Below are 26,417 nucleotides of genomic sequence, written 5' to 3' on the forward strand. Positions count from 1 at the left end.
TCCTAAGTAATTCCTGAATTTGGTGATTTATCTACCCAGCTGTTTCTCCAGTGCCTATCAGCATATCATCTAGGGCCAGATTGTGCTACACTTAGTCATGTTTGGTACACCTTACTTTGAAAATAGTGTCACTGAATGCCATAGGGCTTCACATGAAGTACAAAGTGCAAACGAATCCTAGCTAACCATGTCATATTACTGCAGTTAGTATTTAATATTCTTTATTTATACACACACATACTGTCTGAATGTAATAGATAAAGCAAACATCTAGTGACTGCTGGTGAGTAAAATAAAGTGATATTTCACAGTTATGATGTCATCAAAGGATATGCTCATGTCTATAACATCTTTGCAAATGTATATATAAAGTGATATCCCTAAGGAGCTCTACTTGCTAAGTGTGCCTGAGGCCCAGCATGGTGGGTCTCCTTAAATTCATTTTAATGTACATTAAGATTTGAATATCAAGGAAGTCTAAATAGCCTGAGGGCAGGAAAGGCATTTTGAGTTACAAATACTGTGACATATTTGCTATATTACATGCATTTTGTTATGAATTATGTGCTGTTATCTTCAATTTACTTTTTAAGTGTCTGGGTTTCTCTTTCCTTTTATTTGTGTGCATGTATGTATGTGTATTAGTTCATATATTGTACGAGTTTCACCTGATATGAGCTATCACTGCTGCAGTCCCAGAATTTCAGATCTTGAAAATTTCTTCATTCACTCTGAATCAGTGATTTCTTCATTCACTCTGAATCAGTATCACTCTAATATCAGCCTTAAGCAATACGAGTTCCTAAAATCATTTGCTTCCATTTTTCCAAAAAGGAAAACTGATAGGATTATTTTCATGATAAATTAATTTCACCATGTAATTGCAATTATGACTTCTAATTAATGAATGTTTTCAGTTTTACTAACTAAGTCAGGATTTTTCTTTTGAAAATATATAATCTTGCTCTTTAGATAAGGGTCTCGATATGTCCAAGCTTTGGATAAATTATAGTTTAGCTGTCTCTAAGACCTTGGTCCCAGAGGCTGAAAAATGGAGAAAGTAGTATGGAATGACTTGCTGCATTTACAGGTGATTCTCCCCTCTTTATATCAGAAACAGAAAGCCAAACAGACAATAAATTGTACATTATTAAAATTGAGATACAGAGCCTCTAGATACAATTAGCAAAACCATTATCTCAGATGGTGAACTAATCTATTTATGTTCCTGTTTCTTTAAAAACAAAACTTTTACATGGTCACAGCTCTATTGTTTCAGCTTTAAAAAAACCAAAGGATTTTGTGTCTTTTTAAAAACGAAATTTAGACTATTACATATGTTAGCTCCTTCCCCCTTAAAAAACCATTCTCAAATTACCTTAAATTCAGTGGATTTGCAATATGTAGTCAGTGAAGGTGTTGTCTAGTAAACTAAGTATGATTCTAGGCCCTGGTCTACACTATGAGTTTAGGTCGAATTTAGCAGCGTTAGATCGATTTAACGCTGCACCAGTCCACACGACGAAGCCATTTTTGTCAATTTAAAGGGCTCTTAAAATCAATTTCTGTACTCCTCCCTGATGAGGGGATTAGTGCTGAAATTGACATCACCGGGTCAAATTTGGGGTAGTGTGGATGCAATTCGACTGTATTGGCCTCCAGGAGCTATCCCAGAGTGCTCCATTGTGACCGTTCTGGACAGCACTTTGAATTGAGATGCACTAGCCAGGTACACAGGAAAAGCCCCGGAAACTTCTGAATTTCATTTCCTGTTTGGCCAGCGTGGCGAACTCAGCAGCACTCAGCAGCACAGGTGACCATGCATTCCCCCCAGAATGTTTCTATGCCCCCCTTATCATCTCCGTCCCTGAGATTATCACAGATTAGAAGGCAAAAAAATGCACTTGCGATGACATATTTTCCAAGCTCATGCAGTCCTCCTGCACTGATAGGGCATAGCGTAATGCATGGAGGCATTCAGTGGCAGAGGCCAGGAAAGAATTGCTGTGTTTGCTTAAGGGCAAAAGTATCATGCCTCGCTAGCGACCCTGCCCGAGCCAGATCGCTGTGTCACATGCACGCGGCACTGTGTCAGGTTGGATGGGGGCATGACCGCTTTGTGAGCAGGAAGGCCATAGATATAGACATTGCATTAGGTAGCTTCTGTAGCTAGAGAAAACATTCCTGTGCATTTGGCAAAGTCTATGGCAAAAAAAGAGAAGCCCTATAGTGTAGTGGTTATCACGTTCACCTAACACATTAAACATCCCTCGTTTGAAACCGGATGGAAACAGGTTACTGTTCCTTTTTCTGACTCCCCTCCTGCATTTTTAGTCTTAGAACAGACCGCGCTATGAAATTTTACTTTGAATTATATCAATTATGAGTTAAATAACATGGAAGCTCTCTCTAAGTTATAGTCCCGGGTTCCTTACCCTTTCAGCTGCTCTGATAAATTAACATTTTTGTTAGGGCGGGGGAAAATTTTCATGAAGCCTTTTATAGGGACTAAATGCTATCTAGGACTCTGAAATAATCTTAACGTGGCCCATAGAGTGCAATCCTTCATTCTGGAATTGTCATTCCACAAGTTGAACTGCTCCTTACTACTGTCCAGGCTTCATGAGCCATGGGAGCAAGGGGCAGGCTGGGGTAGGTGGGACCGCATGGTAATGCCGGCTGGGAGAGCAGCCTGAGGCAGAAGCCTCCAGCTCACATGATATTCCAGGCAGGACTGAAACACCATGAGACGAAACTTAAAGAAGAGAATGACCTGGAGTAACCCATTCGATGCTCTAAGAGGAGGATAGCCATGTTTGTCCAGGCACCCCCCTGATCGACCTCACCGAGGTCTGCCAGCTGAACGGGGCTGAGTGGGACCCCGGCTGGTAGGAGCCGGCAGACGGAGCCACAGACCGGCAGCGGGCTGAGCCGCTCAGCCCACTGCCAGTCTGGGGCTCCGTCCGTCGACCCGCTCAGCCCGCTGCCTGCCTGGGGTTCCGATCATCCAGGCAGGCAGCGGGCTGAGCAGGTCTGGCGGACGGGACCCTGGAAAAACGGTGCAAAACGATTGTCTGTCGTTGCTTTCACGGAAGGAGGGAGGGAAGGAGGGGGGTCTGACGACATGTACCCAAAACCACCCGCGACAAAATTTTTGCCCCATCAGGCATTGGGTGCTTAACAAAGAATTCCAGTGGGCAGCGGAGACTGCGGGAACTGTGAGATAGCTACCCACAGTACACCACCCTGTAAGTCGATGCTAGCCACGATAGTGAGGTCGCACTCCATGGACTTAATGCGCTTAGTGTGGACATACGCAATAGACTGTATAAAATCGAATTCTAAAAAATCGACTTCTATAAAATCGACCTAATTTCGTAGTGTAGACATACCCTAGGTGTCTCTACCAAAAACTCGCTGGGTAACTTTTGGAAATTTTTCCTATCTGTAAAATAGGGCCTGATCCAAGGCCTACTGAACTTAATAGGAGTCTTTGAGTTCCATGAGCTTTGGATGTGACCTATGATGCTTACCATTCTCTGTAGAACACTTTAATATCTATTTATGAAAAGCACAATTTAATTGCTAAATTCAGCTGGAGAAAAAAGCGTTTTCTGCAATGTTATATATTCCCACACAAAATTATTAAACTACCAGAAGTGTAATTTCTAAGTTATCTAGTACAAGAGTTCAATGCCTCTTATTTCTGCCAGGTCATGTTTTTGAACGAACCCCATTTATATGCAAGAACACTTCTTGGATTTTGGAAAAGGACTTTTACAGTGTCCCATCCTCTATAACAGGGGTCGGCAACCTATGGCACCCGTGCCAAACATGGCACGCAAGCCAATTTTGAGTGGCACGCTGCCTGCCCAGTGAGGAGGAGGAGGAGGAGGAGGGGAGGAGGGGCAGGAAAGCACCACGCTGGGGGAAGAAGCGGGGGGGGGAAGCTTGGCTGCCACAGGACCAAGCTTCTGCCTCCAGCTCCCAGCCCCACTCAGCCCCCCCACCCACTGCTCTCCCCTGCGGGTGCAGGAGACAGAAGCTTGGTCCTGCGGCAGCCAAGCTTCCCCTCTCCCCCACTTCTTCCCCCGGCGTGGTGCTTTCCTGCCCCTCCTCTTCCCCCTCCCTGCGCCAATCAGCTGATGGCCCTTGCGATGGGGAGGGGGAGAAGTGGCAGCATGCTCCCTGCTCCATAGAGGAGGCAGAGAAGAGGTAGGGATGGGCCTTGGGGAAGAGGGTGGAACAGGGCATATCCCTTCCAGCCCCCTGCCGGGAGCCGCACAGGGCAGGGGGCTGGGAGCTGGGAGCACCCCCACAAGCCGAACACCCCAGCCCTCTGCCCTGACCCCTGAACCCCCCACACACCCAGCCTTCTGCCCTGCACACCCCACACCACCCAGCCCTCTGCCCCGACTTCTGAACCCCCCCACACACCAAGCCTTCTGCCCTACACCTCCCACACTCCAGCCCTCTGCCCTGACCCCTGAACCCCCCCACGCCCCCAAGCCTTCTGCCCTGAACCCCCCACATCCCCACTGCCCTCTGTCCTGACCCCTGAACCCCCCCCACATCTTTCTTCCCTGCATCCTCCACACACCCCCAGCCCTCTGCCCTGACCCCTGAACCATCCCACACCCCCAAGCCTTCTGCCCTGAACCCCCCACATCCCCACTGCCCTCTGCCCTGACCCCTGAACCCCCCCACAGCCTTCTGCCCTGCACCCCCCACACACCCCCAGCCCTCTGCCCTGACCCCTGAACTCCCCCCCCGGGTCTGGGGGTCCCGGCTGCTAGCCCCTTGCCAGACAGCGTCCCGGCCGCAGGCCCCACTCAGCCCGCTGCTGACCTAGGTGAACAGAACCCCAGGCTGGAAGCAGGCTGAGCAGGCTGGCAGCGTAAGATCAGCAATTTAATTTAATTTTAAATGAAGCTTCTTAAACATTTTGAAAACCTTGTTTACTTTACATACAACAATAGTTTAGTTATATAATACAGACTTATAGAGAGAGACCTTCTAAAAAACATTAAAATGTATTACCGGCACGCAAAACCTTAAATTAAAGTGAATAAATGAAGACTTGGCACACCACTTCTGAAAGGTTGCCTACCCCTGCTCTATAATGTATATACCTTTTAAATTCTGTACTGTTCCTCTCCCATTCACACCCCTGTCAACAACCCTATGTCATTGTTCCATGGTTTCAAATGATTCACTCACTCTTGTGCAAAGATATACGAAAGAAAATTAAATGAGTTGTGACTATTAAAATTAGGAGTGACAAGACAAGATGAGAGAAAAATAATTTTCCTTGGAAGAGGCTCAAAATGTGATGGATAAAATGTTTTGGATATAGTAATTAAGTTAAATGCCAGCTGTTATCAGACTGCAATAAACCAAAATAGCTGTTATTCTTTGCTGCTAGAAGTAGTTGGCATGTATCTAGAAAATACACTTTTGAACCTCTTAAAGGAAATTACCATGAAAAGTTGAGACCCACCATGCACCTTAAGAGTAGTCTACATTAAAGGCTGAGCAATGGTAATACTATAAATGACTGGGAAAAATAAGAACATTCAGCAAGGCAATATTGAACCTGATACAAAGCTCACTGAAGTCAGTGGAAGTCCATCAAACACAAATCACTATATTTTGTCAAACTATAAAACCATTAAGTTCTAAAAAGTTAAAAACAATATACCGTAGTTTTATTTCCTACATGTTTAAACTTCATTTGAAGTAATTACAATGATGTACTTTAGATCCGACCTGGAAAACTGTATTGGAGGCAAGCTGACAGCTAGGTGGTCAGTATATTGTCACTTTACATAGATACTGTATAATAGATCAGATTACATTTATTATAGATGACAAGATTTTCAAAACTAATAAGTGACTTTAGGTGCCTCAATTTTTGAGTGCCCAATTTGAGATCTCTTAGAGAGTCCTGAGTTTACAAAGTGCTTAGCACCCCCCACTTTGAAAGTCAGGCTCCTTTAAGGTGTCTCAAGTTGAGCCCCCAAAAACCAACATATCCAAACATGCTAGTCACTTTTGAAAATCTTGCTAGTATATATAATCTTTTAATATACTCAAAAACTCATCACTGAAGTTATATGCTGCTGTGCCTTCCTTGATTTTAATGGAATTATATTGGAATAAAATTGCAGTGACACAGTGATGAATCAGCCCCAACTTGTTTATCTCTCCTACCTTTCCTCTTAACTAAAAGCATAGTTTCTATGGCTTTATTGTCATAATCTTTGCTGTGCTTTATATCAGTTTTCCTTTTAAAAAAAATCATATGTAAGGGAACAATCCTGCACCAATTACTCCAGGCCTAAATTATAATCCCGTGTGACAAATTTTCACTTTTATCTGTAGCAAATCCCCAGGAATTTATTTTAAAATAAAATCTGATTATTCCTATTATTCAGATTTATTATAATGCTGGGGGAATGGAGCAAGGGGCGTGTGAAGAAAGGTGGGTAGTTTAGGATTCTGTTTTAAAATGAGGGTTCAGGTTTTTTTCAAGAAACAGCACAGAATAAAGGATTTCCAAGAATGTGCCTGTATATACATGAAAACAAGTGACCAGCAGTAACAAATATATTGGAGTGGTTATCCACAACAGCAAAACATTGTCTTGGATGTGTTTCCTATGTATAAACAGAGCCTAATATACATTAACTCAGCACTTTATAATCACTCACAGAGCATTAAAAACTTATTTGCACTGCATTAGAGATTCACATATTTGAAAGTCATTACCATTCATACACAATGTGGCAGTCAAAACCAAAAAGTTATGATGCTAGCATTTTTCAGGGATGGATTAACACAAAAAATATTCCCTCATGATTATTCCAATTTTAAATTACACTGGATATATTTAGCACAAAATTTAAATTACTGAATATATTTTGAAATATTTAAAGCATCTTCCAGGCAACAACATATTTGAAGAAGGTTCCAAGCCCTTGGGGCTTATCTTTTAGGTTTACCAAGTTATAGGTATAAGAATGTTAATAACCATTCTCCAATACTTCTGGATTTGGTTTTGGGATAATGATCTGAAAGTATTTCAGTATCTAAGCTAATATGGTAAGTTACAATAGGAGGAGGATTGACAGTTATTTAAATACAATTCTGATTATTTTGCCATGCTAGTGAAAGGATACTAAATAATGATTATATAATAATACTTACTGATGTACTTATAAAGCTATTTTCATCATTATTATGCCTTAGAAAGACTGGACCCAACACTCCTTCTGCAGAAGTCAAACCAAAATTCCCAATGATTTTATGCAATTCATTCTCCTGCAAGGAAATTTCCATTTTATAGTGTGAAAGTAAGCATCGAAACTTCCAAGGTACTCAGTGCTCACAATGCCCGATGAAGTAAATGACAGTTGAGAGTGCTTGGAACTTGCAGGATGCATTTAGCATATCACAAGATCCAGTCCTAAGACAAGGAAGATAAGGCACAAATTCAAAAGTGTCCATTACTTTTGGTTCCCAATTATTTGACAACTACCAAGACAATTGTCCAACTTTAGCTTCAGTCCTCATGATGGACTCCCAAGAATTGAATAAACTAAAAGAGACACTTTTGAAAATAAGGGACCCAATGGGAATGTCTATCTTGCAGCTCGGAGTGAGTCCTTAGGTAGACAGACTCTGCTAAAAAGAGCAGCGTGGACGTTGCAGCTCAGTTAACAGCTTGGAAAACAGCTGATCACCAATCCCCCTGGATCTGAGATTAGGTGGCTAGCTGGTGTCTCCGAGGGATCCACAATGTCCACACTGCTATGTTTAGCGCTCTAGCTCAAGCTGAGCTAGTGGGAGTCAATCTACCCAGGCTCGGAAACTTGCCACTGGTCACAGCATAGCCATATCTAATGAGTTGCCCAAAGTCTCAGAGGAAGTCATTGTCAGAGCCTGGACTAAAACTTTGAAATGTCTGACTTTGGTCCTATGTCGGCTCTTTCCATTTATCTCTCTCATGTTATCTAGAACTTAGAAATGATTTTTTTTCTCTAATCATTCATGTCATTTTACTGGATAAATAACAGTATCTAGTTTCTCATTGGCATACTGCATTAAAATTTAATTTGCAGACTGACGCTTTTGAATAGAGGTACGATGGATCCTGATGATAAAGTGTTTTGTTTTAGCTAGGTTATTTCAACCACTGTTGTAAGGGCTTAAAAGAGAGTAGAAAAAACAGTTTTCAAAGATGTAGGAGGAAAGCCTTTTTTGTAAATTAAAATATTTTCTTTAATGAGGTGCTAAACACAGGATATGTAACTGAAACCAACTAAAAAGGAAGGTCACTTACCTTATAGTAACTGGAGTTCTTTGAGATGTGTCTCCCCTGAAATATTCATTGTCCGTGCACAGGTGCTCTGTGCACCCGGGACTGAAAATTCTTCATTGGCAGTGTCCATTGGTCTGCACCTGCAGCCTTCATCTCATCATGTTCCCAACTTAAGGCCTAAAGCATAGCACGGACCAGCTGCCCCTCCAGTTCCTATTTTACCACAAACCCAAAGAGGAGGAGAGCAGAGGAAAAGGAGGGCAGGACATGAATACCCATAGGGACCACAAATGTCGAAGAACTCCTGTTACTATGAGATAAGTCACTTCCTTTCTTCTTCAAGTGCTGGTCCCTATAGGTAATCACCGTGGGTGATTTCCAAATAGTGTTTTATGAGGAAGCGGGTGTGACTAAGTGCTCTACATCACATTTGCAGGGTTGCTGAAGCATCCTCAGTCAAGGCTTGCATCAGGACATAGTGCCTGATAAACATGTGAACAGAGCCTCAGGTTGCTGTTCCACAGACTTCCAAGAGTGGGGTTTCTTGCAGGCAAACCGCCAACGCCACTTGAGCACTGGTAGAATGAGCCCTAACAGATTGAGGTGGAAGGGCTCCCACAAGCTCGTAGCAGAGGAGGATGCAGTTGGAAATCCATTTGGGGAGTATTTGGGAAGATACTGCCTCTCCTTTCATCCTACCAACAACGGTGACAAATAAGCTCAAAGATCTCAAAGCCTTGTCTTGTACAGGTGGAAGGCCAGAGCTCTGCATGTCTAAGGAGTGCAGTCTCCTATCTTCTCTTTATTCAGAATCTCACAATAAAAATACAGGAAGGTTAACGGTTTGTTTCAATTTAAAGTCAGAAAGAATCTTGAGGATTAGGAAATATTTTCAGTAAAAGTCCTTCCCCCTGTGTTGAGGTGCAGTCTCTGTAGCCCTAACTGGATTAGAGAGTCCATGTCCTGTCTGAGAATAGTCTCGTGAGGGAAGTCACTGAATAGGGACAAGGAAGAGGGTTTTAGAGAAGTAGGGGAAGGGATTCAATCATGTACATGTTTGCAATGACATCTAAGACATTTGTGATAGGTGACAAGCTGCTGCACTGGAAGGAAATGAGCCAGGTAATCACAGAAAGGGATGGGGAAGATTGGTTGTGAGAGGACCGGTTGATGGCTCTGAAGCCTCCCATCAAAATGTCTTCTTGGTAGGCAGCTGGTCTTAAGCAGAGATGGCGGTGGTGCAGTGCGTCTGCCAAGATGCACCCTCTGACATTTTCTGGATGGCTCATAGGTCTTCTAGTTTTAGGAGAATTCAGGAGCTGGTCAAGATCTATGCGCCAGGGGTTTAAAATATTTTCTACAGTGAGCTAGAGTGTCTATTCCCAGGGAATGGAAGGTGGTGCAAGAGTCCTCAAGGAAATTAAATGCCATAGATTTTCTCGCTGAAAAGGCTGTTATCCTTGAAGGGGAGATTAACTGTTGCCTGGACCTTAGCCAAGAAGCCCACCTCTTAACCACTAAGGTTGTCATGGCACGGGAAGCCGTGTCTCCTGCTTGTAATTAGTAAAGTCATATTTTCACAAGTGCCCAGTAGTTTGCCATATGGAATAATAGGCTGGTAAAAACTTCTTTCTGCAGAAGCGATTTAGTCTCTTGGTATCCTTGTTCAAGGGAGTGGACCTGGCTTGGTGAAAGCTGTTCCACTCCATGATCTCTTGGACAACTAGAAAGTTAGGGTTAGGTTGGGAAAACAGTTATTACATCATCTTGGAGAGAACATAATATTTCTTCTCAGCCCTCTTTGGAGTCAGGGCACAAGTGTGTGTGTGCCAAGTGTGCTTAGGCTCCAAAATGGCCTCATTAATAAAGACAGCCACCTTGGAAAGATCTGTGGAGCATGTCCAGAAGTTTATATGGGGAATTCTGAACCTCTTCCAGTGGAATCTGGAGGTTTTCAGCAGTTCCTGGTACTGCCTGTAGTCATCTGGAGAGGAGGGACTGGCCAATGCCACCACCTCATCCAAAGAAGAAGAAAATGTTGGCAGATCCAGTGGTACCAACTGCTTCAGTTTTTCTTGCTTCCCCACATGCTCCCACAGCAACTGAGACTCCTCTCTTGGTGGCGATCTCTACTGAAAGTGGTACTCTGTGTCCTCGTAGGCTGGGACTGAATGGTATGGATCCCAGGAGCAAGTCTGGCCAGTAGATGTGATCATATGAGTATGGAGGCAGGCCCCACAGTATAGGTCAAAGGGGTATAGAGACCTCCAGGAGGCCTTGGAAACCCCATCTGAGCTGTTGTCCTATGTCCAAATCATCAGTGGAATCAGTAGCACCACCTCCTGTTGAGCCACAGAGTAAGTGTCATCTGACTCTATAGGTGAGGCTGTCCATATTGTCTGTCTTGTGGAACATGGTCAAAGGCACACCCTGGTGAGAACATCTCAATGGTGTCAGAGCATCCCCAGCTAGTGCTTGGGACCAGTGAAAGATGTAGTGATGTCTCTCACTAGAAGTAGTTCAGATAGGATCACCAACTCAGGATCTGTGAAAATTGCCAAGCTCTTGGGAAGGGCATAACAAAGTTACACAGGAGAACTAGCCAGGGTCTTTAGTATAGACTGGTTCACTATGTACACTTGAGCACGGTGGTCTTGATGCAGTGTAGTACTGCCAGAGTGGAGGGTGAGTGTCCCTTCCTATCCTTACATATCTTTGTGGACAGTTTCAGAGCACCGGAAGCTCCTGGTACCATCAATGCCAGCCCATGTTCCCCATGCATGCAGTCTCCCTGGTACCAAGGAAGGGGAAGAGGCAATCTTTTCTTGGAGGACTTATTCAGTCTCTCTTTTTATGAGGGAACTTCTCCTTAAGCTTTTTATGCCTATGTTTCGTAGAGTCTTTGGGCCTGCTGGAAGATTCCAAGTTGGAAAGTGTCACTGCTGGAAGGGCAGTGCCCAGAAGCTCCAGCTGATGAGACAGCAAGCAGGAGGGTCCCAGATCTAACAGGAGCCTCATGGAGAGCTCTATTAGATATCTGTGGAGTCTGAACTCCAGAGACTGCCTAATATGAGGAGGAAAGGGGCAGCATATCTCACACTTTGATGAAACGTGTGATTCCCCAAGGCAAGCAATGGAAGAACCAAGGGCAGGACAGCCAGAGTTTGAAGCCTGAGACCCTGGGCATATTAAGTGCCCTAAATGGCAGGGAAACAACAGGGGAGAACCCCCCAATTCCCACTAACTACAACTAAACTACTAACTTATATATAAGCTATCTACAAATATTTACAGTCAAAATTCAAGTAAAACTAGAATGCTGCAGCCACAGGATGATTCCGTCCCAGACCATGAGTAGTAGAAAGGAACTGGAGAGGCAGTCAGTCTGTGTCACCCCTTATGACCTTGGGTGGGTGTACAATGAGATGAAGGGTGCAGACACAGACCAATGGACACTGCCATTGAAAGATTTCCAGTCCTAGGCGCACCAAGTGCATGCAAATCCATAGTGAATACCCACAGGGACCAGCACTCGAACAAGAACTGCTAAATTAAGAAAGAAATGGCACTCTCATATCTCATGTTTGTTTGCATTCACTAGTTGGACTGTAATTTTTTCCTGGTAAATCACTCCACATTGGGTATACAGTTCAATATATTAACATATCCATCCTTCAATTGTTCAAGGCAAATTGTTGCTGTGCAGTGTTCTGTGTGTAATAATATTGGTAGAATTAATGAGAAAAACACAACAAAGAGCAAAATACTTGTGGACCAATTACATGCCCCTTTTGATTCTTCAACCCATCTGCTTCCAGAAACAGACAATGTTTCCTAGTCCTATGCAATTACCAGAGTATGTCATTGCCTTTATAACCAAAATACAGTGGAGACAGCTGAAAAGTGCAAAGCTTCCTGATAGATTCTGCAGGTCCCTTGGTGTATGAAACTACAAGAAACAATGTATTGTAATGCAGATGTTCATTGATTCCCAGCAGAATTTCACAGACTGAGTCCTTCACTGTGTGACCTACAGGGAGTTGTACTTTTCACTGTACCTACTATATAAGGCATCATGCCCAAATTGGGGTACCTAATGAATCTGAAAATTCAGTCCCTGTGCACATATCATGTTCTCCAAAATATCCAAGGTCATCCCATCACTTTTCCAGTGAGGTCTTCAGCAAATCTATACCTCCAGAGTAAATGCTACCAACAATAGAGTAATTTGCTCATTTATATCAGATGCTTCAATGGAAGATGTAATAACCTCATAGCAGTCAGATGTGGCATAATCTGCCTCCCCCTACCCCTAACACACACAGGTCTCATCCTGATCTCTAACAGTTAAAGATTGGCTTAAGCCCTGAAGCAACACAAGGAGCTACTTCATCAGTCTTCAGCCTTGGGGACATATAGAATTCAGCACTTTATGTGTCTGGATGATGGGAAGCACCCTCCCACTAGTAGGTCAGGCTGGGACAGTGGATTCTAAAATATCAATCTACCTCTAGTATTTTGAGTATCAAACATCCTTTAAATTAATAATTCACAGATGGGTAAACCAAAGCTCAGAGAGGCTAAATGAACACTATCAGGTTAAAAATAATACATTTCAAGCTTACTTTTGTTTCTAATCAGACCCTACAATTATTAAAATGGAAAGCATTTTAAAAATCTAATTTACATTTCACTATTCCTGCTGCTTCTTTGACTTTTGCATTTCTCTCAGCTTACAAAGTGCAAATAGACAATTTCCTTTAATTTTGGTTTATAGTCAGTTTCACTTTCCACTGCTTGTTGACACGAACAAAGCTGCAGTGTTAAGAGTTATGTTAAAAGTACTTGGTGTTTCCCTTAAAACACCAGCTCCTAGGGTAGGGATGTCAAACCTATGGCCTGCAGCCTTATCTGGCCCACAGAACAGTTTCATCCATCCTGTGGACTTCCCATGAATCTTTGGGCTTGTCTATACAACCCCAGCATCCACACTACAGGAGTTCAATTTGTAGAGCACCACTAGTATGTTGTGCTCTAACTCCCCTGCACAGATTCCATTAGTGTGCATTGATGTAGTCCTGTTAATGTGCTTAAGGAACATTTAGTGCACACCAGCAGGTCTGCCAGGGGAATTAGAGTGCAACATATTGGTGCACTCATCAAATCACAAATTGGAGTTCAGACTCCAATGCAGCAGTCCAGCAAAAACTTATGTATGGGTGTATAACCACTTAGTTACATTTAAGAGGTGCTGGGGAGGCATAAGTCTGGCGGAAGCTGGTACTTGTCCCAGGCAAGGGGAAATGGCACTGAAGAGCAATGACCCACTGATTGGAGAGTAGATACCCCAGCATGGCAAGTCAAAGAAAAGAAAACTTCAAATAAGACAACGGGTGAATGTCTTATATGGCCTGTAGCAGTCACTAAAATCTAAAATAAATTTAGGTAATTACCAACATGGTTTATCTTTATCTATTTCTATTTTAATAACTTTTGAATGTGGCCTATGCCAAGTGGCAGGGTATAGAATCAGGCCTGTCATATAAAATGTCCTAGAGTGATGAGTGATGTGACTATGTGAGACTCTCAGCTGTTGTTTATAAGAAAGGGCTAGATTTACAAAGGGACTTAGGTGTTGTGACACTGAATGTTACAATGCCTAACTATTAGTTGCCTAGAAAATCACCGGGATTCATAAAGCCAGGGTTCAGCATGTAGCTTCCTATACAACTAATGGGGAGAGAAAGGCGCCTAAGAATGGGATTCACAAAAGCTAGCATGTTGAGTGGAAAGCTGCCCAAGATAGAAATCAGAGGTGCTGAGAGGAATGTGTGCTAAGTTCTGCCGCTCTCATGGAATTAGGCACCTAAAGCCACTCTGCAGGGAGGTGCTTATCTCTACTTGGGATTCACAGCCAGGGACCCTTATCTGGAGTCAGGTGCCTCATGTGGCGGTGGAAGGCCACTTTCATCATAACTTTTAGATTATTAGATTAGATTATTCTCCAAGGATGTAAGTGATCCCTGTTCAACTCCCACCTCTGCTGATGAGGAGAGTGCCTCTAACCACCAAGATACAGAGTCATTCGCACTGGCCCACAATGTACCTTAAAGATTCAATAACTAAGAATCAAATAAAATGAACCCAAGACTCCTTATTTTTTTAAAATCTCAGGATTCTTAGTGGGACTGGCTCATGAGTTTTGAATGACTGGTGTTGGCAATATTATACAGTGATAACTGTTAACAAAAGTAAAATCTTTATAATTTAAAAACTATCTGTGAGAAATATTTGTCTTTCATTCAAAAGAAAAATATAAAATGATCATTTAAAGCTGGAGTAAATCAAATATCCCAAATGATTACAGCTATGTTATAAGCCTGTTTATTCCAGAATGTCTGGTTAGTAAGTGCTTTTATAATGTCCCTACCAATGCAGTACAGTCCTTTAAGAGAGTTGAAGATATTATGAGACTGTTCTTCAAACAACTGGTTTCATTCAGTCAAGATGAGAAGGAGAAGCTCCTTGTTCAGAGTTGTGCAGATGCACCTTCAGGCTCCAGAATAAGGTTGTGTTATACATGAGTGTTTATACTGAATGAAACAGTGAATGATGACTACAATCTGTTATGCACACCGATGTGAAAATAATATGAAGACCTCCATTTAATATGTTACTATGGACATGTAATAAAAGCGCTCCAGGGTTCAGCTGCCCTCAAACCTTGTAGGAGCCATGTATTGGCATCCCTTTCATCAAACTTTCTTTCTGCTTCTAATGCACCCATGATCATAGTATCTAAGTGTCAGAAGCAGACCTGTAACACAAGAGATTAACTTGATGAGTATCATCACAGTCCCTCACACCATGCTCAGTTTGCATGCCCTCTTCACATTTCTAAACTAGTGGTGGAAACGATTAAGGGAATAAGATTCAGAGAATTTTCCTCCTCTTCCTCCAGTTTTTCCTGCAATACGGGAGAGCCAGGCTTTCTTCTTTTAATCCGATAACCACTTCACTACAGAAGATTTATTTAGACTGCCTCTTGTTTCATAAAGGGCTCCAAAGTCTGTAGTGATTTTGACACTTTGTTATAATGTTTCTTTGACCCCCTCCCACCTCCTCCTCACATACCACACCACCACCCAGCCTCATTTTCATATGGATACAAAGCATCAGGATAAAATGATGGCTCATTATAGTGGTACAGAGCTCTTATCTTCATCCGGCAAGAGTCATTTCCTTCCAAAGATTGAAATGCAAATGTGAAAATTAATGATAACTGCATTATCTGATAGTAGAGATAATACCGATTCACTGTCAGAGTAACACACAGTCATTCTATGATTTCCTCTGCTTCTTTAGAATATTCTTCTTACTGTCAGACTATATCTATGGTTAACGATGTTTCATGGATTTTTGTTAATTTACATCAAATAGCATTTCCCAGATCTTATATCTACCACATTTCCCCAGTCAAAAAAAAAAAGAAACAAAATCAGGACTGTAATCTCCCAGTCCTTCTTAGGACTGGTTTAACAAAAAAAAGGCTGTATCATTAGTGTCTGTTTCCATCTCACAGTGGTCTACCACCATTCCAATCTATACCAAACACTTTCTTTGCTTTGTACCCCAAACTGTTTCTGGTATTACTAAATAATGCAGGGTAAGCCCAACAATCAGTACAGAGTCACAGTAATTCAAAGTGAAGGCTGCAGTAAATCTATTAAGATGAAGTTTTCAAACCACCTTTTATAATGGGCGAAGATGTGTGCCATTGGGAGTACAAAATACAGTAGAACTGCACTAATCTGCATTCCACTCAAACAGCACGCTACAATTCGTAAAAAATATTGACCAACTCTCCTCATCTTTCAGTAAAAATTTAATAGTAGCACAGAACTCTTATGTTTTATCATTTTACATACATTTTGGGCCTCACCATGGTTAATGTGAAGTAGAACTTTATCCTGCTCCTGCTGCTGTTGCCAGCAAAACGTCCATTGACTAACTGGAAGCAGGACTGGACTTCCAGTGAAGGTCTACTGTATATGCATACTGATATAAACAGGTTATGTAAGACATGATCATCAAATAGAACCTTAAAAATCAGTTTTCAACTGCATTTTCCTTTTTTTTTTTTTGGCTTGTATGTGAGGACAAATACTCCTCTTTACTCATGAGAATAATTCCATTTGACATTAAGAAAGTTCAGCTCCCATTTAGCCATTATTTGTATTTGTTCTTCACAGCTCTTAATCATGGTGTACCTATGGTCTAGTGGATAGTGCACTGGAATTAGTAGACCTGGGTTCAACTTGTACCAGATCCAAAGACTTCCTGTGTAACTTTGGGAAAGTCACTTTAACCTGCCCCTATGATTCAGTTTCCCATCCATAAAATTAGGATAATATTTCACTACCTCAGAGGAGTATTATGAAGATAAAAAATCCATTAATGACTGTAAGACCCTCACTAGTAATGAGAACCATATTAGCACATAGATAATTGTCAAAAGAGTTAAGTGTGTCGGGTGCGGAGTTCTTTTGAAAATCTGACACTTATTTAAGGCCCTAAAAGGGAGCTGAGCTTTTTGGAAAAATCTCACTCTAGTTGTGGTGCTTGACACTTGAAAATCTGCCTCCCTCCCCACAGGATTTTCCAGGGTATGATATGAGATGTCATGTACAGTAATGTTTTATTATTTATTATCACACCAGTGTCAAATAAGAGGTAATACAACCTTTCTACTCCTCTTCAATATTCCCATTTATATAACCAAGGATTACATTAGCTCTTTAGGCCACACCGTTCCATTGGGTGATCATACCCATTTGATTATCCTCCAGGATCTTTACGCTTTTTTCAGAGATGTTACTTACAAGGACAGAATGCCTTACAGAAGTCTAGCACTATTACCTTTATCAACCAAATTGTAATCTCATAAAAAAGATGTCAAGTTAGTCTGATAAGATCTATTTTCCATAAACCAGTGTTGATTGGCATTAATTACATTATGTTCATTTACATTTTTATTGAGTTCCACATCAGTTGTTCCAGATCGATGTCAGTTCTACCCTTTTTAAATATTGGCACAATAGTTTTCTTCTAGACCTCTGGAACTTCCCCAGTGTTCCAAGATTTATTGAAAATGAACATTAACAACTCAGAGAGTTCATTGGCTAGCTTTTTAAAAACTCTTGAATGCAAGTTATCCAAACCTTCTTATTTGAAAATCTCTAACTTTACTCACTGCTTTATAATATCCTCTTTAGTTATTGTGGGAATGGAAAGTATTTCATCATCTTCATATGATAGGAATACATCATCTGGATTTTTCCCAAATACAAATTTATTGAATGCTTATGCCTTTCTGCAATATTATTGACAATTCTACTATTTTCATCTAGTAATGGACCAATAACATTGTTAGGATTACTTTTGTTACTAATATACTCAAAGAAAACATCCTTCTTATTCCCTAATTCTACAAGCCATAGATTTCTCTTTGTATCCTTTTGCTTCCTTTATCAATTTTATACAACTCCTACCTTTAATTTATATTAACTGCTATATATATATATATACACACACAAACATATATATATATATAGCTGCTTTCACTTTCCCTGTAAACCAGATTAGTTTTTTAACTAGTATAATTTTCCTCTCTTGATTATAGCTTTTTGGGGCATCTAGTAAAATGTTGTTAAATAGTTCCCAATTATGATTCCTATTTTTCTGTTTAAAGTCTTTCTCCCAGCTGATTTGGCTCATAATTGTTTCCAACTTTGAAACTGGCCAATTTAAAGCACCAAATACACGTATTACTGATATTCTGTTTGAACATAAGAAATGTAATCAAGTCATTTTCACTTTCACCTGAACAACCACTAATTTTTAGTTCTCTGATCAACTCCTCTTTGTCTGTCAAGATCAGGTTAATACCGAATTCCCTTGTGTTGGTTGCAACACTGTTTGGGTTAGGAAATTGTAATCTATCATTTTTTAAAATTCCAAGGATGTGTTAGTGTTGGCAGAATAAGATCTCCAGCATATGTCACTATATTGAAGCCCCACATGATTATACAGGTGTTTTCCTTACAAATTATACATAAGTACTTAAGGACGGTCATCCTGATCCTGTTTTCTCATGTGATTTGGTGATATGTAGCAGTCAGCAACTAGAACCCCATCTTATTCTATATGTGTTAAAACATTGATTATTATTATCTTAGAACACTGATATCCTAAATATAAAGATTATAGAGCCATAGCACATACCATGGCACTCATTTAATAACATAAATCTTTTTCACATACAATTTTCCACGCCGAATGCCCAATCATGTTCCCCAAACTCTGTGATCCTGGGACTTTGGCCATTAGTTTTAACGGAAGCAGGATACATCCCTTAGTATATGTCCAAATAGAAGTGAGAAAGATTTGAGATAAGGCAGCATGACAGTGTGAGCAAAATTAAGGAATTTGCCCTTGCTTGACAGCCTCCAGGACAAAGTCCATCCGCTCCAGCCTCCATATCTGCAGAGAGACCTCTATTATTTAAAAAAAATAATATTTTAACACGATAGAGGAACAAAAATTGTTAATATTGAGGACAGTTTACACATACATTTACCCAAGATGGCTCCCCCTGGAGCTGTTTTACAGTCAGTGAAGATAATGATCTTGTAAGCTGAAAGAAAAGCCTAATAGGAGCTGTCTGTAACTGCAGAACATTTACAGGGGAAAAAATAATTTTTAAACAAATTATTTGTGTTTTTAAAAATGCATCCAACTGCTAAAGTCTCTGGACATATTGGCACAGTTTCATGAAGCAAATTATATTTTTAAAGAAAAAGACAAGGGATGCATTTTCAGATTTGGAGTTTTGATTGGGACCTATCCTTAATTATAAGTTAAATACTAATAAGTATCTCAAGAGCCTGAATCCCACAGCAGCTGGGAACCCTACAAATCACCATGATGTCACAGCAAACAACCGTGAATATTATAAACAAAGAAAGAAACCAATTTTTTTAAATTCAGCCTAGGTCAAAATAAAGATGGTACAATTTAATAACTATTCCATAGCCCTTGATGGTCACAATCCAACTCTCAGTGGACGGCTGCTGGTATCACATAAAGTACCACCACAATTGGTAATATTAACAACTTCCATCTCAGTGACGAGATCAAGGATTGAACAGGCAATAGAGATGATGCCACCCTCTAACTCCGAGAGGTGGATTCTCTGAGAAAGGGCAGAGGCACATTGGGAGAGATGTAAGGTTGTACTGGCTCTTCCTATGCTGTACTGATACATAATCTTTGAATAACCAAAGACTTCATTCTCCAGCACTGTCAAGCCAGTGAATTTCATGAGCACTAGATTTACACAAAAATTGTACAAGGAGAAACTATTTTCATTTTTCCTGTATTACATGTTTGAAAATAATCTTCTATCTTTTTTTATATATTAGCAAAAGAATGAATACAGAATTTCATTGAAAGAACTAGAAGAAAGAGAAAGAGAGAGAGAGAGAGGCAGGAGCGGGGCATGTGATATATTTATTCTCTTCTATGCTACAAACATGTCATTTCAGTGTGAAAGACTAATATTTAAATTAATTAAAGCTCTGATTAAATTTCAGTGGTGGTCACTTCTCTAAGGACAAAAAGGAGTTTCCCATTCATTCTCAGTTTCTATCCTCATCTCAGTATGTCATGATACATTTAATTCAAGAAATGCATCTTCTTACCCTTTTAACATCCAGGACAAAAATCACCAAGTATCTACGTAAGAATTTTCTTACAAAAAAACAAAACCTTTTACTTCTTGCTGTCATCAAAAATATCCCCTAAAATATTCCTATGCATTTAGTTCACATAAGACAATAACAACCAGTAATAAAAATTATACTCTCAAGTACATTTATTTTGTTCTAAAAATAAAATAGCAACAAAGAATTCACAGAACTTAAGATTCTTAAAAGACATTTTATTCCTGTGTTAAAGGGAGTAAATTTAATGCAACAACAACAATCTCCAAAATTGTAAAAAGCTGGAAGAAGCTGTTCCCTTTCAAAAGAGGTTTTCAAGCAATTTTAAATTTACTGTAATACATTTTAATACCAAATCTTTTTTTTAATATAATACTACATTGCTTTGTACAGAATATAAACGTATTTGTGTATATCATTAACAACATTATAAATGACATCATAATAATCAGAGATATAGTGTATCTTCATTTTTGTTTGCATTATATTTTCCAGCTGCTGGTTTCAGAAAATTACCACAGGAGTTCTCCTCTTCATGCACAGCACACAGTAATTTGCAAATTCAAGCAAGGATGAAAATGTGATTGAAATATAGGATTTTTTTTTCTAATGAAAAGTGTTATTGCATTATAAATTATTGCTAGAGTACTTTCATGGCTCTCTTCTCTGATGCTCATCCCTTTCAGGGGAATGTTCTCTGTTTAGAAACACAGCTACTTTAAGGATATGTTTGGCTTCAAATATATGTTTTCCCCTTGGCATTGAAGAAATATATTAAATACAATGATTTGGGGACAAATTCTGCTGTCTGTAGCTTAAAAAATCAAACTGAATTAAATTGGAGGTTTGCCAAAGTGAAGACTGTAGGATCCAACCCTTTGTTTTTATGTATCTTTACAACACAAACCAAGGTTTACCTATTTACAACTAATGGCTGTTTGGAGCTCTCTCTCGCATGCCCATAGAACTGTAATACTGCCTAATGTTCCTCCAATAACGTATTTGCAGTGTTTTTACTGTTCATAACAGTTTACACATGAAGCTCTTATAGTTTATTGATTGCAGTCAAAAGGTTTCTCTCTCAACACTGAAGTCAATGACCAGGGTGTGTTAAATTATTTATATCAAATGAAAACTGATAAGAAAAGTCCTTGAAAACATCATTGGCAGCCATATTCATTCGTTAAGCTTAGCGTTTGGGACTAGATACAGATGTTTGGCCACAGAAAACAGAGTAGAATACAGAAGCAAGCACTATCAGCCATAGTGCAGCAATGGAACTGGGAGCCTCTTGGTAACTCCAATCCTGCATTTAATCCTCAAAATGCTAAGGAATAACAACATTTTTATTTCTTGTAGCAATATCATGGGAACATTACTTTGTATAATTTTCATGCAAGATGGACATGTGCAGAACAGCTGTCTGCAGAAGCATTTTTCCTCAGCTCTTATTTGTAGATATCCCAAGGCATCACATGAACACAGGAAGTTTTTTCCATTGACAAAACAATGCAACACTGGCCCTACTTACTGAAACATGAGGAAAACATTCTCAGAGTCTCCATTTTAAATTATTCATTCTGGATTGTAATTTGTTTTCTCCTACCTGGCCCATCCCAGTCATCTGTCTCCACAATCAGTTGTCCTGGTTTCTCTGATTGTGCATCACCATCTGATTCTGCTGTTTCCTGGCTGCCCTCTTCATCACCTGAAGAGAAAAAATACATAAAACTTAAATAATTTCTATGACACTCAGATAGAATATCCATAATAAGTGTACATGTGTGTATGTGAGTGCATATATTATACAGTATATAAAGAGAGAGAAGATAACATTGTTGAACAACTAAACACCCATGAATAATCAATGGCTACAAATAACTATGTATATAGGGCTTGATCTCACAATCCTTGTGAAACATCTCAGTGTGGACAAGGATGGGGACCTTTTTCTTATAATTTTTTGTCCAGTAGTTAGGGTATTTACCTGGAATGTAAGAGAGCATCAGTTCAAGCCTCCCCTCTGCCTGCTAAGGAACAGGAATTTGAACAGGGGTATCCTACTTCTCAGCTGAACGCTCTAGCCATTGGATATGAGTCTGATGTGGGTCTCCCTCAGCCTCTCCTGTTAAAGCTGTTCCACTTTGGATAAATAATTACAGAGTCATTGGGCCAGAGAGAGAGAGAGAGAGAGAGACCATGCATGAGAATGACTCTATAACTGGTGATTAGAGCACTCACCCAGGATCAAGCCCCCTATTCCAATGACTCTAATTATTTAAACAACAGCTTTAACTAGAGAAATTGAGGACACCCCATGTCAGAATATCCCATAGCCCAGGGTTAGTACACTCACCTGAGAGGTGGGAAACCTCTGTTCAACTCCCTTTTCCTCAACAGGTGGAAACTGTTGTTGAACTGGTGTTCTCCCACCTCCCAGATGAGTACCCTAACCACTGGACTAAAGTTATAAGGGAGAGTAGCAGCCTCTGCCTTTCCTCCCCCAGTTGCTTTGCATGGAATTAGGCTTGCTCAGAGCAAGCCTACCTGGATTGGGCTCTACAAGTGAGGTAAGTGGCCAAACACTTGGCTTCCCTCAGTTTCTGAATTGCACTGGGGCTTAGGCAGCTGACACGCATCCGGATGCTAGAGTGGGGCAGCAGCACATGTTCAGAGGCAGAAACACAGGCACGTAAGGAACTTTTGCTGCAAAAACATAGGTGCTGAGTGAGTTTAGGCACTTACAAGGTTTGGTGGCACTTGAGTGGAGATCTTGTGAATACCAGAGGCACTTAAGACCTTTTATGAATCTAGCCCCCAGTGTTCATAACCAAATGTGAATCCAATAAGAGGAAAATGAACACATCATCATTTAACATGGCACAAGTGATCATGACTCAAAGGGATAGGAAAACTGTAAAATGGAATATACTATTTGAAACGTATGGGGCAGGGTTTTAAAGTCTCTAACAATGCAGGCAAAGCAGCAAACAGTGACAGCTTGCAAATAAACAATTTCAAATGTATAAACATTGTTTCTGAAAATTAAATATTTTTTACATAAAATACAGGTTTTCCAATTTCTATTAAACCAACTTTTATTACAAGTAGTTGCAGTATTTCAAAGCAGCCACACAGGCAGACGGTTATTCTTAACCCTGCTCTTTTTATCCATGTTATTCCTATCAATATTAACCTCTTACAGAAATTCTTCGACAATAGAACTATTGAACTTTCTCAACTAGAAGTGTTACAGTAGCTGTTAGTCACCCTATAATGTATTTTGCAATCAACTAAACCAACAAAGTATTTTTAACAATGAACAGTTCAGAAATGATAGATCTACTTTCTTGTTCACAACTGCTTATCACAGCATAGATATCATATATGTTTTCCAGGTGCTTCCTATAGTTAGGATACCTTCACAGAAGCCGCTCATGAAAGATAAGGTCATAAAAGAGATGAAAAATGTGCGAGCTTCATACACTCATGGTTTTATCATCAGACAAGATAGCTTTGGGTAAAGGACTGTACCAGTCACAAACATCAAACTGTAGCTCATACTAGTGTGAGGGAACATTTAAAGTTTGGAATTCAGTTTGTGCTCATTCTCCCTCACAGCATAAATGTAAACCTAAATTGTTAACATTCTTATATAGTTGTTCAGAATGAAACATCACTTCTGAGTTATAACATTCAATACTGTTAAAAAAAACCCAACAGGTTTGATACAGAGACTCAGGAATATCATTTCTCATATTAGGCTCCAATTTAACAAAGTACATAAGCATATGTGTAACTTTATTATTAGTCTCACTAAAGCCAATGAGACTACTCACATCCTTAAAATTAGACACATGCTTAAATACCTTGTTGAACTGGAACGTTAGTAGAAACTACAGACCAGATTTTCAGCTTCTGTAAATCAGCATAGCCAACACGACTACATCAGTATATACCTGTTGAGGATCTAGCCCTGTGAATCCAATGGAAGCAGCGTACTCAGTGAAAATAGTGTTGCTTTTCTGGGATCCTTGCAGACTGACCTCAGATACTTTGAAGGGAACCACATCCAAGTTGAAATACGTTATTTGGATTTGCATTGGACTTATTGATAAATTTTGACGACATATGGATGTCCTAAAATACATGCCATCTGAAGTGGAGATCCTTGTAAAATAATTTTAAAATATAACTTTCTTAGATTCTGCATACTCTTAAAAATGAAAAAGCAAAAAATGAAAAGCAAAACACTCTAATGCTGATGGTCATGTAAGTTTCCAGCATATACAGAACATGTATAGTACATCCGTATAATGCCAAAAATCCTACTTAAATTTATAATCTGTTTGTTGTATAAGAATGCTGACCTTCAGAATAAAGCTATTAACAATACATTGAGAGTGATGTTTTCATATCTCACCATATATAGGCATCATTTGGTTTGGGGACCAGGTAGATAAGTCTACAGTGACTACGAAGTTATGCTAAGAAATTCTTTCTTACAAGCCTTGCAAGAAGGAAAAATATAACAGAGGTATTCTCTTCCAGTGAAGCTGCCATGAAAGTAGGGCATTGGGATACTGTAGAATTTACAACTATCAGGGCCGGACTCTGACATCACTTATACTGATGTAAGTCAGGAGTAACATGAGCAGTGTAAAACTAAAATATGAGCAGAATCTGGACCTCAACACAGAACATAAATTATTCCCCTAGCTACATCTGCATGAATGAGCCGAGCTCTTCTACATAGGTCAATCAGTGAATTCTATTTCAAATGTGGTAACCAGTCATCTCAGCATTTTGCTTTTCTGAAACCATTTATGTTATTGCTTTCTGCACTCTTCTTAATATTCAGTTTGGATAGGGCTGGTCAGGAGTCAGTGTTTAACCTGGACTGAATCTTATTTAGGATAACTTCAGGGTCCTGGTTGCCCTGGACAATCTCACAATCAGGTTCCTTAACCACAGTATGGCAAATATTGAGGACAATCCACGGTACTTTCTCCTAAAGTGTTTTGGTTTTTTTCATTGGGGGGGGGGGGAAGGGAGTGGAAGCAGTGATAATGGGGTGCACATGCAAAAGTGAGCACACAGTATTTAAACTGGCAATTGCCAGAATCCACTCACTGACCAGAAAGGCAGATGCAATGTTCTATACCAAAATCATCCTATCAACGTCAGACATTTCTGCCAATTTCAGGTACTACTGTATTCGTAAGAATTGGGTAAGACCTCACTGTGTTCTCAGGTTCATTTAGTTAGTCTAACATTTCTTCTTCTCTAGATCTTTGATACTCTATTGGTGACTGTACTGCTTAATTTTCTAATCCATGTGTTTATCTCCATTAGAGAAAACCACCATCTGCACTACTGCATTTCCTCCAGTGAAAAATGTTACATTACTTAGTACTTTTCCTGTTCGCAATATCCCTGCCTCCTCTTACTTCCTTTCTCCTATCACTATGAGTTTTGAGTTGGCAGCATTTATATTCAGACCAATTTTCCTGAAGCTATTCTATGAACACAACAAGAAATATCATCGGAGGAGTCAAGGTGAACTGTTTCCCTGTTTCCCATTGATTCCTAAGAGCTCTCTAGACTTTCCATCCTTTCCTCAGTGAACAGCTGCTCCAAAACGGCAAGAATAATTCCTTAATTTGAGCCCCTATTTTAGGGCTCAATCTTGAAAGGCTCTGAGCACTTGATCCTGATTCAGCAAAGCACTTAGGGCCAGATTTTTAAAGGTACTGAGACACCTAAAGTTGCAGATAGGTACCTAGTGCAATTTTTAAAGGTGATTTCAATGGGAGTTAGGTGCCTAGGTGCTTTTGAAAACCCCATTAGGCACCTATCTGCATCTGTAAGGGTCTAAATGCCTTTACAAATCTGGCCCTTAATCAAGTGCTTAACTTTACACATGTGAGTAACTAAATGAATAGGATACTCACATGCTTAGAGTTAAGCACATGCTATGTACTTTGCTGAATCAGGGCCAGACTTCTCAGCATCTTGCAGGATGAAGCCTTTTGTTGACAGAATTTCAAATTTTGCCCAGCCATTCCTCCCCTGATGTACAGAAAAAATATTAAGGCTCCCCTGTTTTATAAAAATGTGAGCAGTGGGCATTATTAGTTATTATTTGCATTTTGGTAGCACCTAGGATCCTCAATCATGGATTAGGGCCCTATTGTGCTAGGTACTGTATATATGCAAAAAGATGGTCCCTGCTTCAAAGAGTTTACAATATAAGTATAATACAAGAGACAACAGGCAGATAGCCCACAAGGAAATAATAGGACAATGGT

General features: G+C 40.1%; 1 protein-coding gene across 3 annotated transcripts in view; it reads right to left on the reverse strand.

Annotated features, from left to right (window-relative positions):
* The window catches only part of ZFPM2 (zinc finger protein, FOG family member 2), a 444,680-nt gene that overhangs the window by 294,680 nt on the left and 123,583 nt on the right, over positions 1-26,417 (reverse strand). For all 3 annotated transcript variants that reach the window (XM_054020229.1, XM_054020228.1, XM_054020227.1), the window contains one exon: positions 21,713-21,814. In XM_054020229.1, coding sequence (XP_053876204.1) covers positions 21,713-21,814 — 102 coding nt within the window. The remainder of the gene's footprint in view (positions 1-21,712; positions 21,815-26,417) is intronic.

This window comes from Malaclemys terrapin, chromosome 2, assembly GCF_027887155.1.
Source record: "Malaclemys terrapin pileata isolate rMalTer1 chromosome 2, rMalTer1.hap1, whole genome shotgun sequence".
Classification (NCBI taxonomy): Eukaryota; Metazoa; Chordata; order Testudines; family Emydidae; genus Malaclemys; species Malaclemys terrapin.